This window comes from Vitis riparia, chromosome 12, assembly GCF_004353265.1.
Source record: "Vitis riparia cultivar Riparia Gloire de Montpellier isolate 1030 chromosome 12, EGFV_Vit.rip_1.0, whole genome shotgun sequence".
In the NCBI taxonomy this organism is placed as follows: domain Eukaryota; kingdom Viridiplantae; phylum Streptophyta; class Magnoliopsida; order Vitales; family Vitaceae; genus Vitis; species Vitis riparia.
Genome location: NC_048442.1, coordinates 12,473,226 through 12,488,895, shown reverse-complemented (window position 1 = coordinate 12,488,895; position 15,670 = coordinate 12,473,226). Strand labels below are relative to the sequence as shown.

Here is a 15,670-nt window from a genome sequence, read left to right as displayed (position 1 = left end):
GAGTGGTCTGATGATTGTGAATGTAGTTTCCAAGAGTTAAAGAACATATTGGTGACAGCTCCTATTTTGACTATCCCTTCAGGTTCAGGAGGGTTTGTGGTGTATAGTGATGCCTCTCATCGGGGTTTGGGTTGTGTTCTTATGTAACATGGGAAAGTTGTAGCTTATGCTTCTAGGCAATTGAAGCCTTATGAACGAAATTATCCTACTCATGATTTGGAGTTAGCTACAGTGGTTTCTGCACTTAAGATCTGGAGACATTTTCTTTTTGGTGAAACTTGTGAGATATTCATAGATCATAAGAGCTTGAAGTATTTATTTTCCCAAAAGGAGTTGAACATGAGACAGAGGAAGTGGATTGAACTACTTAAAGACTATGACTGCATTATTCAATATCACCCAGGAAAAGCGAATGTTGTGGTTGACACCTTCAGTAGGAAATCCGTTAGTTCCTTAGCAGCTATTAAAGGTTGTCAGAGGCAATTATTGGGAGATTTGAGGAGTTTACAAGTTCATATCAGAGTTTTAGACTTGGGAGCTCTTGTGGCGAACTTTAGAGTGCAGCCAGACTTAGTTGGGAGAATTAAGGCCCTACAAAAGAATGATTTGAATTTAGTGCAACTTATGGAAGATGTTAAAAAGGGTAGTAAGCTTGACTTTGTTTTATCAGATGATAGGGTTTTGAGGTTTAGGACTAGAATTTGTGTCCCAAATGATGGAGACTTAAAGAGAGAGCTTTTGGAGGAAGCTTATTGTTCTAGGCTTGTGATCCACCCAGGAGGGACAAAAATGTACAAAGATTTGAGATAGAATTATTGGGGTCAGGAATGAAGCGAGATATTGTGCAATTTGTGGCTCAGTGTTTGGTGTGTCAATAAGTGAAAGTTGAACATCAACGACCAGCAGGGTTTTTGCAACCACTTTCTATTCCAGAGTGGAAATGGGAACATATTACTATGGATTTTGTGACTGGGTTACCAAGGACCTTAGGGGGCAATAATGCAATTTGGGTGATTGTTGATCGATTGACAAAGTCTGCTCATTTTCTGCCTATGAAAGTTAATTTTTCTATGGATCGTTTGGCTTCTCTTTATATTGAGGAGATTGTGAGAATGCATGGTGTACCTGTTTCTATAGTATCTGACAGAGATCCTCGTTTCACTTCCAGATTTTGGCATAGTTTACAGAAAGCATTAGGTACTAAGTTGAGTTTTAGTACTGTTTTTGTCACACCCCAAATTTTTTTTATTATTATTATTTATTCTTCAACTAAACAATTGATACTCAAATACAATATAAGTGCTCTCAAAAATTTAAATGTAGAGTTCCTACTTGAATTTGTTCAAAAAGAGGATATGGAAAACCTGTTATAAAGAGTACATCCTGTATTAAACATTGTGACTATTAAGTTAACAAAATATGTTTTGTTTCACAAAAGAAACTTGTACAACATTAATTTACATATACCAAGCCCCATTGTTTACTACGGGTAGCCCATACTACAAGTGTATATGACAAATATATACATTACATCATTCCAACAAAAGGTTTAGTCTTGATACAAAAGGCATGGCCTCAAAAGACTTTCAATATGAGCAAACAACATCCAATCACAGTAAAGCATTACTCAAGCATCATTTCCTGCATAGGTCTTCTGACCTGCATCTAGAGGTGGAAGGGATAGGGTGAGTTCACAACTCAGTAGGAAAGTTTATAACCATCCTAAGTATACCCTTAAAAACCATGAATTAAACGTTTAATAGCATGCATGATAAACATTTCATAACCATTAACAAATGTGTAATCATGTCAAACATGTATGCATGTGTTTGTTGGTTTCATCATTGCTTTTCCCCATCCATCCTTTCACAACTGATAAATTGCTGACTCCCAACAATCTACACAGCAGATACAATGCTCCATAAGAAACTCGATCAATATAATAATGACTATTCTGGGACATCACCCAAGGGCAAGTCATACCCCGTGTCTTTTGGGACTCATACCCAAGGGCAGGACCAACCCCGTGTCTTTAGGGACTAAAACCCAGGGGCAGGACCAACCCCATACACCCACATCGGAGTGTCTTCCTCGAGGGCTTTAGGGACTTTCACCTAAGGACCCACGGTCCCACATAAACAATATATCAAATGATAAGGCCTGTAGCATCACATAAGCACTTCGCCATCAATAAATCCTCTGAATATCATCTGTGATAACTCCATATCCTTCTTGCAATGCAACCCCACCATGAACCATTTCGACCACACAACCCATGAATCTTCATACCAATATACGTTCCAATATCATGGTAACATCTCAATGCAATAAAACAAGATGCAATGACACTTTAAAACATTTTATGAAATCATAGAAATAACATGAAATTCCAACAAATAATTCAAGGAAAGAAATCAAATACACCATAGAATAGCATAAAATTCCCTACCTTACACCGACTTCCTTTTTGTGTTTCTTCTAAGTAGGCGATCTTTGCCTATTACGAGGAACTGAAATGAAACAACATAATTTAGGTTTTAGTTTATTGTTGCAAATTTTTAATTCTCACATTCTCTAATCTATAACCTACATGTTTTCAAATCAAATTTGAATTGAATTAAACAATATTTACAATGCATATTAATTTCCCTAATTAATTACCAAACACCAATTCTTTTGATTTTCTTAAAGCCTAACCTATTAACAAATCCCAAGTGTCCAAATAACCCAATTCATCACATGTTTACTAATCTATTTTTCAATCAAACCAAATTAAACAAAGATTTATGCTGATCTTACCATTAATAAAATACTTAACTTAAAATACTTTAATCTTTAATTAATTGTGATTCTTAACTAAAACGGGTTTATAGCTAATTATACTCAACTTTTACACAATTTTTTACCGTTAATTCTTTTCAACATACCATTAGGAACCAAAATAAATGAAAATTACAAAATTAAACAACTTGCTTACCTCAAATCTACACTTTCTCTCTCTAGATTCTCTCTCTAACCCAAGTTGCTGCAGGTGAAATGGTGCAAAACGAGCTGCAGCCCCCTTATAAAGGGTCTCCTTGCACCCAAGCACGAGGTGGCAGCCCACATGGCTGCCACCAATCCACCCAAGTAGGAGGTGGCATTCCACCAACTCCAATTTCCCAATTTTGCACTTTAGTCCTTCAAGTTATCAAAAATAAAACCCATAATTGCCCATTAGTCCTTTTGGTTTTCATAACCCTAATCAGTCCCTAAGAACCTAATAAGCATGCTTAGATCATTAGCTAATCCCACTTAACCTTAATCAAAGTTTAATTCATAATTAAACATGATTAGCACTAAACTAGTTTTTACATCTAATTAAGCAAGCTTAAAGTTAAGTACTAAAATAATCATTATTGCCTAATTAATTCATTAGTACTAGGTGTTACATCCTCTCCCCCTAACAAAAATTTCGTCCTCGAAATTTACAAAAGCGAACCTGTAAAGAGTTCCAGGTACTTGTTTCTCATATCTGATTCCAGCTCCCATGTAGCTCCTTCCACTCCATGATGATCCCATGACACTTTCACTAGAGGTATAGTTTTGGTTCGGAGTACCTTCTCTTTCTTATCTAAAATCTGTCTCGGCCCTTCCTCATACGTTACATCTTCTTGCAAATTCAAATCTTGCCAATCTAGTACATGTGTGGTATCAGGCTCATACTTCCGCAACATGGAAACATGGAACACATCATGTATACCTGATAGCTGTGGCGGTAAGGCTAATTTGTATGCTACCTCTCCAATCTTTTGAAGGATTTCAAAGGGCCCAACATATCTTGGAGCAAGCTTTCCCCTTTTTCCAAATCGAAGTACGCCTTTCCTTGGTGTTACACATAAAAACACGTGATCTCCTATCCGGAATTCTAGGGGTCTCCTTCTCTGATCAACATAACTTTTCTGTCTACTTTGTGCTGCCAATAACCTATCACGTATTACTCGAATCTTGTCAGTAGTCTCTTGCACCAATTCTGGCCCAATCAGACTAGCTTCACCAGATTCCATCCAACACATAGGAGATCTACAAGGCCTCCCATACAGTGCTTCATATGGTGCCATTCCAATACTGCTTTGGAAGCTGTTATTGTACGCAAACTCAATCAAAGGTAAATGTTCCACCCAATTTCCTTTAAAATCCATCACACATGCTCGTAACATATCTTCTAAAATCTGAATAACTCTCTCTGATTGTCCATCAGTTTGAGGATGAAATGCTGAACTCAATCTGATTTCAGTTCCCAAGGCTTTTTGTAAGGACTGCCAAAATTGCGATGTAAATCTGGGATCTCTATCTGAAACAATAGAGAGTGGTACCCCGTGCAACCTCACAATTTCTTTCACATATAATTTACTCAACACAATTACTGAATCAGTGATCCTCATTGGTAAGAAATGTGCTGATTTCGTTAATCTATCAACTATCACCCATACACTATCCTTACTTTGGGGAGTTCTTGGCAACCCTGTCACAAAGTCCATTGTCACATGATCCCACTTCCATTCTGCTATAGGTAGTGGTTGTAACAACCCTGCTGGTTTCTGATGTTCAACTTTCACTTGTTGACATGTTAAACACTTGGAAACGAATTGAGATATATCTCGCTTCATACCCTGCCACCAATATTAACGCTTCAAATCATGGTACATTTTAGTTTCTCCAGGGTGTACTGTGAATCGAGAATGATGAGCTTCCTTCATTACCTCCTCCTTCACCTGAGCATCATTAGGAACACAAAGTTTATTCAAGAAATGAATCCCACCGTTAGAATGTATGTTCCAACCTTCTACTGCGTCACCTCCCATGATTCGAGAGCGTATGCCCTCTAACTTTGTATCTTTTCTTTGAGCTTCAATAACCTTCTGCAATATTGTTGGCTGGGCTACCAAAGTACAAAAACATGCACCAGAATCATGTACATCAAACCAAGGATTGAATTCACTAATGTAATCATACATTTTCCACTCATAAACCACCAACCCAGATAACACACATTGAGCCTTTCTACTTAGGGCATCAGCAACCACATTAGCTTTTCCTGGATGATACTGCAAAGTAAAGTTAAAATCTTCAAGGGTTTCCATCCATCTCCTTTGCCTTGCATTCAGATCTTTTTGAGAGAAAATATACTTCAAACTTTTGTGATCTGAAAACACTTCAAAAATTTCACCATATAAGTAATGTCTCCATAACTTTAAAGCAAAGACTATTGCTGCGAGTTCGAGATCATGTGTAGGATAGTTCTGCTCATGGTTCTTCAATTGCCTAGAAGCATAAGCAACCACTCTTCCTCTTTGCATCAAAACACATCCCAAGCCATTTCTTGAAGCATCACAATAAACTGTGTATCTTTCGCCACTAATAGGAGTAATTAGCACCGGCGCTGTTGTTAGTCTCCTTTTTAGCTCTTGAAAGGATTCTTCACACCTATCATTCCAATCAAAGTTCACTCCCTTGCGTGTCAATCTAGTCATTGGGCAAGCAATTCGAGAAAAGTTTTCAACAAACCTTCTGTAGTACCCAGCTAGCCCAAGAAAACTACGTACTTCAAAAACATTCTTAGGTCTTTCCCACTTTGTCACAGCTTCCACTTTTGTTGGATCCACTGAGATACCCTCTTGAGAAACCATGTGCCCTAAAAATTGAATTTCCTGCAGCCAAAAGTCACATTTCTCCAATTTGGCATATAACTGGTTTTCTCTAAGTGTTTGAAGTGCCATATGCAAATGGTGACCGTGCTCTTCTCTACTCTTAGAATATATCAAAATATCATCCACAAATACCACCACAAAAAGATCCAAATAAGGCCGATAGATACGATTCATCATGTCCATGAATGCAGCTGGAGCATTAGTTAACCCAAACGGCATGACCACAAATTCATAATGCCCATACCTTGTACGAAATGCAGTCTTTGGAATATCTGCTTCTCGTACCCTCAACTGATGATAACCAGATCTTAAATCAATCTTTGAAAAATAGCAAGCCCCACATAACTGGTCAAATAAGTCATCAATCCGAGGTAGCGGATATTTGTTTTTCACTGTAACTCTGTTCAATTTTCTGTAATCCACACATAACCGCAAGGATCCATCCTTCTTCTTTACAAACAATACTGGAGCACCCCAAGGTGAGGTACTAGGCCGAATAAACCCTTTAGTTTGCAACTCCTGCAACTGAATGTTCAATTCCTTAAGTTCAACTGGAGCCATCCTATATGGAGCTATTGATATTGGATCTGTACCTGGATACAATTCAATAGAAAAATCCATCTCTCTGTGAGGAGGTAAACATGGCAATTCTTTAGGAAAAACGTCAGCAAATTCACAAACCATTGGAATACAATCTATAGTTGTCATCTTTCTGCCTTCTCCCTTCATATTAAAAAGAAAATAGTGTCCGCCATCCTTTCTTGACCACTTGTCATCCAGATTTCGAATTAGTGGAATAAATGTAAGCCTTCTATCACCATAGAAACTCATATATGAACCAGAAGAGGTTTGGAATGTTACTTTCTTCAAATAACAATCTAACACAGCATGATGTCGGGCAAGCCAATCCATCCCCACAATTACATCAAACGATGAAATATTAAGAAGAACCAGATCCATTGTAACTTCAAGACCCCCAATATAAAGTACACAAGCATGACATACCCACTTGGTTTCCACCTTACCACCCATAGGAGTCTCAACACATAATGAACAATGAAGGGGAACAAATTCTATGTCTAGCATGGAGGCAAATGATGCAGAAATAAAAGAGTGGGTAGCTCCTGGATCAAATAAAACATGTGCCCAAGTGCTAAAACATAAGATCATACCTTCCACCAAGGCCCACATGGCTGCCACCAATCCACCCAAGTAGGAGGTGGCATTCCACCAACTCCAATTTCCCAATTTTGCACTTTAGTCCTTCAAGTTATCAAAAATAAAACCCATAATTGCCCATTAGTCCTTTTGGTTTTCATAACCCTAATCAGTCCCTAAGAACCTAATAAGCATGCTTAGATCATTAGCTAATCCCACTTAACCTTAATCAAAGTTTAATTCATAATTAAACATGATTAACACTAAACTAGTTTTAACATCTAATTAAGCAAGCTTAAAGTTAAGTACTAAAATAATCATTATTGCCTAATTAATTCATTAGTACTAGGTGTTACAGTTTTTCATCCGTAGACCGATGGTCAATCAGAGAGGGTAATTCAGGTCTTGGAAGATTTGTTGAGAGCTTGTGCTTTGGACCTAAAAGGTAATTGGGATGATTATTTGCCCCTAGTGGAGTTTACCTATAATAATAGCTTTCAAGCTAGCATTGGGATGGAACCTTTTGAGGCGTTGTATGGTAGAAGATGTCGATCTCCTATTTGTTGGGATGATGTTGGAGAGAAGAAACTTTTGGGGTCTGAACTTGTGCAGTTAACTGTTGAAAAAGTCTCTTTAATTAAGGAAAGATTAAAAGCAGCACAAAGTAGACAAAAGAGTTATGCTGATAATCGCAGACAAGATTTGGAGTTTGAGGTGGGTGATCATGTTTTCTTGAAAGTTTCACCTATGAAGTCTATAATGAGATTTGGAAGAAAAGGGAAACTCAATCCTCGTTTTGTGGGACCATTTGAGGCATTAGAAAGAGTAGGCACTTTGGCTTATAAAGTGGCCTTGCCCCCAAGTCTATCTAAGATTCATAATGTATTCCATGTTTCGACCTTGAGGAAATATGTTTTTGATCCCTCTCATGTTGTGGAGTTGGAGCCTATTCAAATTTCTGAGGACTTGACCTATGAAGAGATACCCGTTCAAATTGTGGATGTGATGGACAAGGTACTACGACATACTATTGTCAAGTTGGTAAAGGTCCAGTGGAGCAATCATAGTATTCGAGAAGCCACTTGGGAGTTAGAAGAAGAGATGAGAGAAAAGCATCCTCAATTATTTCAAGACTCAGGTATGTCTAGTTTAGAGGACTAAACTTTTGTTAAGGAGGGGAGGATGTAACGCCCAAGTTTTCTTTTTAAAAGGTAATTTAGGAAATTCTTAATAATGATATTAAATTAATTAATTAATTAATTTAATAAAATGGAAGAGGGGTGAAAAGGTAATTTTACGAATAATACCCTAGGTATAAATAGAAAATTCTCTTCTTCCTATTCTTTTTTTTTAATGGTATTCCTATTCGTAGAGAGTTTCCAGAGAACGTGAAGTTGAGGTCAGATTTCAAGGTTTGAAGAACAAACCTCTATAGGTAAGATTCTAACCCCTAGATTATTATTTTAGATTCATTAGTTAATTTCAAGCACATTAGATATATTTTTTTGGAAAACCCCAAATCTAGATTAGGGTTAGTTTATTTTTTTTAATTCGTTTTAATATCAAATAGTGAAAATTTAAGATTTCGATTTATTATTGGAATTGGGGAGATCTTATGTTTTTTTTGAAAAAAAAAAAAAAGATTCCTGTGAAGATTTCGATTTAGATTAGGGTTAGTTTATTATTATTATTTTTATTTCGTTTTAATATCAAATAGTGAAAATTTAAGATTTTGATTTATTGTTGGAATTTGGGAGATCTTGAGTTTTAAAAAAAAAAAAAAACGCGTGTGCACTGGTTGCATGCGTGTGGGAACTGTGCATCAACTTTTTTTTTTTTTGTAAGGATTTCATGGTTGAACTCTAGTTGGTGGATTTTCACATACCCTATTATTAGGCTTTGATGGATACTTCGGTATGTAATATTTAATAGTAGTAGGACTCCGTATTGTTAGACTTTGATGGGTACTTGAGCATTAAGTACTGTATTATTTAATAATGGCAGGGCTTTGTGTTATTAGAAACAAATTGGGAATTTATTAATTTATTTCAATAAGGAATAGATTAATTAAATTATAGATAAATAGTAATAGTTATTCCTCTTATATTTTGTTAGGTGAAAGTAGCTTTTCAGGATTATTTTCTCTCCAAAGTTTTTGAGGACTTCTTTTGAGGTAAGGGAAATTAATGCAGTTGTTAAATTCTTTTTTGAAACATTATATATATATATATATATATATATATATATATATATATATATATATATATATACATTATTTGAAAATGTTTGAGTTATATTCCATTTTATGCATGGATCAAACATGTTTTGCATAAAAAGTATGTTAGAATTTTATATTATGTTTTTGACAAATAAATGTGGAGATATTATATGTTGTAAATTTGAATAAATGAAATAAATATTTGACTCTGGTTTGTTTGGCCCTTGTCAATGGGATATAATAGTTGACCTTTACATTTCTTGGTGGGGAATGTAATTGATTTGAACCCCAACCTCTAGGGGTTTCGGTTAGAGGTTACTAGTACTAGTAGTGTTTGGTTCCATCCACCTTAAAGGAACAATTTGAGGCTAGCCACCCATTTGAAAAGTCCCACCTAATTGGGCACTCTTTGATGTTTGATGACCAGAGTAAATAAATTATTGGAATGTTTTGACTGAATTTGATATGAAATTGTTTGAATTAGAAATAAATGCATACAGTTAGAAATTTTGAATGTATTGGCAAAAAAAAAAAAAAAAAAAAATTACTCATAGCTTTATGAAAATGATTGATTACAATATCTCCTATTTTGCAAGTGAGTTTGAAATGTTTGATCCATGGACTGCATTAATGTTCTTTATTGGGCTGTGAGCTCATTCCCATTTGTTGACTACTTTTCAGGTACCCTTAGCTCGGGTGAGGAGTGATGGCTAGGCTGAGGAATGGTCATCATTAGGATTTGACTTAGGATTTTATATTGGATTTTGTTTAACTGTTAGTTGTGTTCATTTGGATCTTTTGGTATTTGGAAGTTATTTGGATATTGATTCTTCAAATTTTATGTTAGATCAAAGTTGAGTTTTGGAGATTTTGAAATTTGTTCTAGTACTTGAATTGTTTAAGTTTGCAAATATTTGGACAATGGATTTTGGATAGTGGATGTTTAGTTTTGAAATTGAATTTTGAGGATTTTAGATTTTGTTCCGCTACTCTGAATAGGTATTTGGTAATTGGTAACTTTCAATTACAAGATAATTGTTTGGGTCAGGTTACACTATAAGCCTTCGGGTTTGAAGTGTGAAATGACCGTCATGCCCTTGGAGTGGGTCTTGGGGCGTGACAAGTAGAATCTAAAGTCTCTTGGGATTCAAGGTTTTCCCTTGTTTTTAAGTGTTTTGTTAATTCTTCATAATACCTTATGATATTTGTTAATCCTTCTTCTATTTGACACTAACATTTAGATATTTTAATTTTAGAGGATTGAAATTATTGAAAAAAAAAAAATAGTGAAAGGATTATCCTTCATAGCTCACACAAATAAATTATATAAAGGATTCTTATTTGGAAAACACATTTGAAATTTTTTTTTCAAAGAAAGTAACTACAAAAGCAAAGAAACTTCTCAAACTTATTCATGTAGATCTATGTGGCCCAATCATCCAAACTCTTTTGTAAGAATAAATATTTTTTACTCTTTATTGGTGATTTTAGTAGAAAAACTTGGATGTTTCTTTAAAAACAAATTAAAATATTTATTTTTTTCAAGGGATTTCAAACACTTAGTGAAAAAAAGAAAGTGGTTATAATACAAAGATAACAAAATCTAATAGAATAGGCAGATTCACATCAAAAGAATTTGAAGAATATTCTAAAAATTATAGGATTTGTCCAGATTTTACTATTTCATATTATCCACAACCAAATGGAATACTCGAAAAAAAAAATAAAACTTTTTTTAACATGATGTAAAGTATGTTTAAAAATAATTAAAAATGATTAAAGAATTTTATACGAAGAAGTTGACTATGCAATTTATTTTTCAGATTATTCTTCTAATCAATTTTATAAAATAAAACACCACAACAAGATTCGAATGAAAGGAAGTTAGGTATTTCACATTTAGGACTATTTGAAAGCATTGCATATGTTCATATGCTAGATAAAAAATGATAGAAGTTAAGGTGAAAAATATATTTTCATAGGTTATAGCTTAAGCTTGAAAGAAATGGTTTTCTTTAAAGAAACAAGTTTAATGAAAAAGAAACAAGCTAGAGATTGAGGTGACCAAGAAGACAACAATGATATTCCTCTTTTAAGGAAAAAGAATAAACAACAAAAGGCTACAAGCTTGTAGCCATCACTGCGTATTCCACCTATGCCACCACCTCCATCAACTTACGAGGATCCAAGATCATCTTTATGGGCAAGCTCAATAGAAAGAATACCATATTTCAAGAGTCTATGTAGAAGAGCTTTATGAGAAAATAAAAATAAATAAATAATAAAAAAATCTAACATTTTTTGTATTTTTGTGAATTGCAAACCAATAAGTTTAATTTGAAGAAGCAAAGCAAGATAAAAGATGTAAAGATGTTCTATAGAAGGAAACAAAAGCAATAAGAAAGAATAACATGAGATCTCAAATCACTTTTAAGAGGAAGAATGCAAAATTAGTAGATGGATTAAAAAAAAACAAAAATTGAAAGCTAAGAATGCCACTTGAAGTTACAAATCAAGTTTTAAGGGTATGTTATAAAGTAAACTTGAATTTGAGAATTTTCAATAAATTATAATTTGATTTGATTTCTAAAAGCCAATTATAATACTTTTTAATTTAAATTTTGTATTTAAGTAATCCTTATAAGGTTTCCCTTTTTTTTTTTTTTTTTTTTGGTTTTTAAGAGTTCTTATTTTGTTAAGTGTGAATATTGTAAATAAGGGTTAATTTTGTAATAATTTAATTAAATAAATGATGAGAGGAAAGAACATTTTTCCTTTATAATTTTTCTTCTTTACTTTCTTCTTATAGTTATTTTATTGTTTTTAGCCTAATTACTCCAAACATTGCTTTGTTTTGATAAAATTTAAATGATGTTAATCCTGTCAAAGTGGGATATGGCGCTATAATATTTTGATAGTATAGTGATATACTGAGAGAATTTTAGTCAAGATTGGACTAGGGACTAGTCATGAATGTATCTTATCTTGTCCTAGGATTAGTACTAGTTATTAGATTGAAACATTTTAATTGGACTAGTCTTCGTTTAAAATACCAACATATGTCAGTTGAGTGACACTGTGAAAGTCTATTATGCATGGTCCTGATTGTCCTTGCATTAAAAGGGAGATATTCCTCGTCAATTACCAATGATGAACCAAACAGCCTCAGGGTATTGCTGATTAATTCACTTAAATGCAGTTAAAAGAACTAGACTTAGGTGGTATTTATTTTTTTACTGAATATTTGGTTTTTTCTATTCAATTGAAAGTAATCTACTGATATCGACTAATATAACTAAATAGAACCTATTGATAACAAGTTTACTTTACTTATATTGATTGATATTTGATATTTTCTATTCCGCCAAAAAACAAACACTACCTTAATCTTGACATGAACATAGATAGATTTATTTCAATGTATTTACATGATGACTGCTTTCAACTCTCAACATTCAGGTAAATCATGAGGAGGAGGAAGAATTTGAGCTTGAGGATTGGCACCATCTTTTACCACAAAAACAGACTTCATTCCCCACTCCTGATGATCCTCAATATGGCAATGCATCATCCATACTCCTGCAAAGTAATACTAGTTAGAAAAATAAAAAATAAAAATTGAAACACCAAGGGACATTATTTAGAATGGATGTACATATGTATTATAACTCACCCGGGTTATCTGCCCTAAATCTGATGGCAACCCATCCATTCCGAGGAACTCCAACCGTAGTCTGCTCTGGTGGGTCAATAAGATTAAACCTTAAGGGATCTCTTCTAGGATTGAAATTGCCAAAACCCCAGCCAACAACATAAAAACTGTAGCCATGTAAATGAAATGGATGATTGTCACCTTCAAACACATTAGTCCCCTGCAAAATCAGCTCGACCCTTGCATTATACTTGAGGACAGTGACTTTAGTCCTAAAATCCGGTGTCAACAGATTCTGAGGCAGATTATTGCCTGTGTAATTAAAAGCATTGGGCGGTTTACTTGGAAAATCCTTATCAAAAACACCATCAAGTCCGTAATAGTAAGCACGGAGCACGTCTATGGATGGGGTGATGAAACTGATGTTATTCAAACTAGCAGAAAATCGTTTACCATAGGGACCCTCACAAGGTTTACTAGAGCAGTTAACTAGATTGATTGATAACGTGATAAACAATTTGGTGTCTACTTTTAATGGGACTCTGGCTGGATGGTCCTTACTTGCCAGGCTTCTTAGCTTTTTTGTGAACCTTGTTGCTGCCTGAGTTTGGTTGTGAGCAGGGAGATGGGGCATTAGAGGTGATGGAGATCGATGGTACAAGCCATTATACTGTAGGATAGCTGTTGTCATTGTGTTATCAAATTCAGTGTCTACTATAGTAAAATATGAACTGGCAGCCATATAGTAGAGACTAGGATGACGATTTGCTTCTAAAAGAACATCCATGGACTGTCCAGGGGTGATCATTATATAATTTGTTTCCAATGGTTTTGTATAGCATCCATCTGTTCCGACCAATTTCATCTTGTGTTTTGCAATGGCAAAGAAGAGTTTATCATTCATGACCGCATTAACTATCCGAAGTAGGTATCTTTTTCCATGCTCCACTGTCACTTTAAAAGTTCCTAGAACAGGAAATGATAAAGAGTTGGGCATTTTCCTTTTAGTGAGAAAATTAACCACTTTCTCTGAAATGTTTGTTTAGCAGATAAATTTGTACCTGGTTTGGAGCATGGATAGAGATCGCCCGGTTGCCCATTTATCATATAGGCATCTGAGATTAGTGGTCCTCCTCCTGCAATAGTTGCATTTCTTTCTATTTCCATTACATCTTTCTTCCACCACTCTCCTGCACGAATTAAGACACTGTAAAAAAGGACACCAAGATTCATTTATTTAATTTTATTTATACATGCTTCTCACAGCATCATTTAGTTAATTAAAATCTAATGAAGATATCAATGGATTAGGGTCCACCAATTGTTAATTCAAATAGCAACTCATTTACAGTCACATTTGTGCTATATAACATTGATATACATACTGACAGTATGTCTATCAATGTTAATGAGCTGCTGCAGTAATAGATAGATATACAAAAATACAAATCGTGGCATCTTTTATGACATCTTTTATATCATCTTTGACTTGTCAACTACACTGCTTACTATTTTCAATAAATAAAAATAGAACTGTTAAAAATATTTCCCTTGCCATGAGATTAAGCCCTAAATATAAGGTAATGATCGAGTCCCCTACCATGCGAATGAGAAGGATGATTAGTTCTTTCTTTGTTTTTTCTAGATGCATAATTTCATTTGGATATGAGACAAAAGAAAATGTTCTGAAAAGACTTGTAAATCAATGAATTTCTTTCTTCTTAATTATTGACTTCGAATATTTTTCTTTCCTATCACTCTTTCTTACAAAACGTGAAAGGGGGTGAAAGAGCATACCCAATATGATTAGAACCTCTCCATGAGGGTGGGGAAAGGGGTAAAGGGATCCACGCTTTGGATAAATGATAATTGCTCCATGAACTGTTGCTCTTGTCCATCCGAGGTGTGCATGCCACCACATGGTTCCTTCTTCTGTAGTGAAGTGAATCCTGTAAGTGTACTTCTTTCTGGGCTGAATTGGGCACTGAGTGATATATGCAGGTCCGTCTGACCATGGATTTCTTGGTTGTTTCACTCCATGCCTGCAAAGTTTTCCGTCCATGATTCTCCACTACACAATATATATACATATTCTTAACTACTTAAATGGCCTTATATTTAGGGGCTCATATATGGATTTATAAGAGCATATACCAGTGGAGGGTTATATTATGTTCCCCTTTGTTGTAGACCTTGATTATCATTTTATCCCCTTTTTGAGCTCTCAATGTTGGCCCTGGAAATCTCCCATTCACAGTCAAGATGTGCTTAGTAGTACACAGTCGAGTGTATGAAGATGATTTCACCTGCAAATGAATTAGAATTTACCCATGAAATAGAGATAATGACAGAAATTGTGTCTGAGAGAAAGGGAGAGGGGGAGAGAGAGAGAGAGAGAGAGAGAGAGAGAGAGCTAAGCACATACCACAAAAGTATGATGATGGGTCTTTCCATTAGCACTGTAAAACAGAAGTGCATAAAGAACAAAAAGCCCTACCACCTTCACCATGGAAGAGTGCTGCTTAATGGCATCAGGTGGTTTCAAGTCCAGAATGGCCTTCTTCCTTTTTATGGTTGTCTTCTCTCAATTGCTTTCCTTATTTGTTTCTCCAGGTGTTTTTCATGCGGTTGGCACAAAATCCAAATGGATCCTTACACAATTGAGATTGCTTTTGGTTTCCTTAATTTGGATGTGGAATAGAATTTAATGCATGTGGATATTCTCAAAGGGGTCAGATAAACACCCTTATCCGTAAATATAACCCTCATGCTTTCAAAAGTTCATATGACCATTTTTATAAATATCCCCTTCATATTTAGTTTCACTCTAAGCCTCCACTTTTCTCTCATATTTTGTACTTTTTATTACGTAAAGTGACAACTTCTCTCAAAAAGTGACCGAGAAAAATAGAGAACTTCAACTTCTTCCTTATTCTCTTCTGAAACCAATTT

At 34.9% G+C, this 15,670-nt stretch overlaps 1 protein-coding gene and 1 long non-coding RNA gene across 2 annotated transcripts; both read right to left on the bottom strand.

The window, feature by feature from the left end:
* Positions 1-1,626: 1,626 nt before the first annotated feature.
* Positions 1,627-3,150, bottom strand: LOC117925817. Its single transcript, XR_004653049.1, has 3 exons — positions 2,978-3,150; positions 2,450-2,510; positions 1,627-1,665 (listed from the first exon to the last, which is right to left on the bottom strand). It is a non-coding gene; the product is annotated as an uncharacterized LOC117925817 (long non-coding RNA).
* A 9,364-nt stretch (positions 3,151-12,514) lies between these two features.
* LOC117926272 (laccase-14-like) lies at positions 12,515-15,227 on the bottom strand. The gene is made up of 6 exons (XM_034845358.1): positions 15,144-15,227; positions 14,873-15,024; positions 14,516-14,760; positions 13,780-13,908; positions 12,740-13,684; positions 12,515-12,645 (listed from the first exon to the last, which is right to left on the bottom strand). Exons 1-6 carry the CDS (start codon positions 15,225-15,227, stop codon positions 12,515-12,517), a joined length of 1,686 nt encoding a protein of 561 aa, XP_034701249.1.
* Between the last annotated feature and the right edge of the window lie 443 nt (positions 15,228-15,670).

Coding starts and splice junctions, on each gene's coding strand:
- LOC117926272 (XM_034845358.1), bottom strand. CDS start 15,227: ATGGTGAAGGTGGTAGGGCTTTTTGTTCTTTATGCACTTCTGTTTTAC. Junction 15,025..15,143: donor CCCATCATCATACTTTTGTG/GTATGTGCTTAG, acceptor ATTCATTTGCAG/GTGAAATCATCTTCATACAC. Junction 12,646..12,739: donor ATTTAGGGCAGATAACCCGG/GTGAGTTATAAT, acceptor ATTACTTTGCAG/GAGTATGGATGATGCATTGC.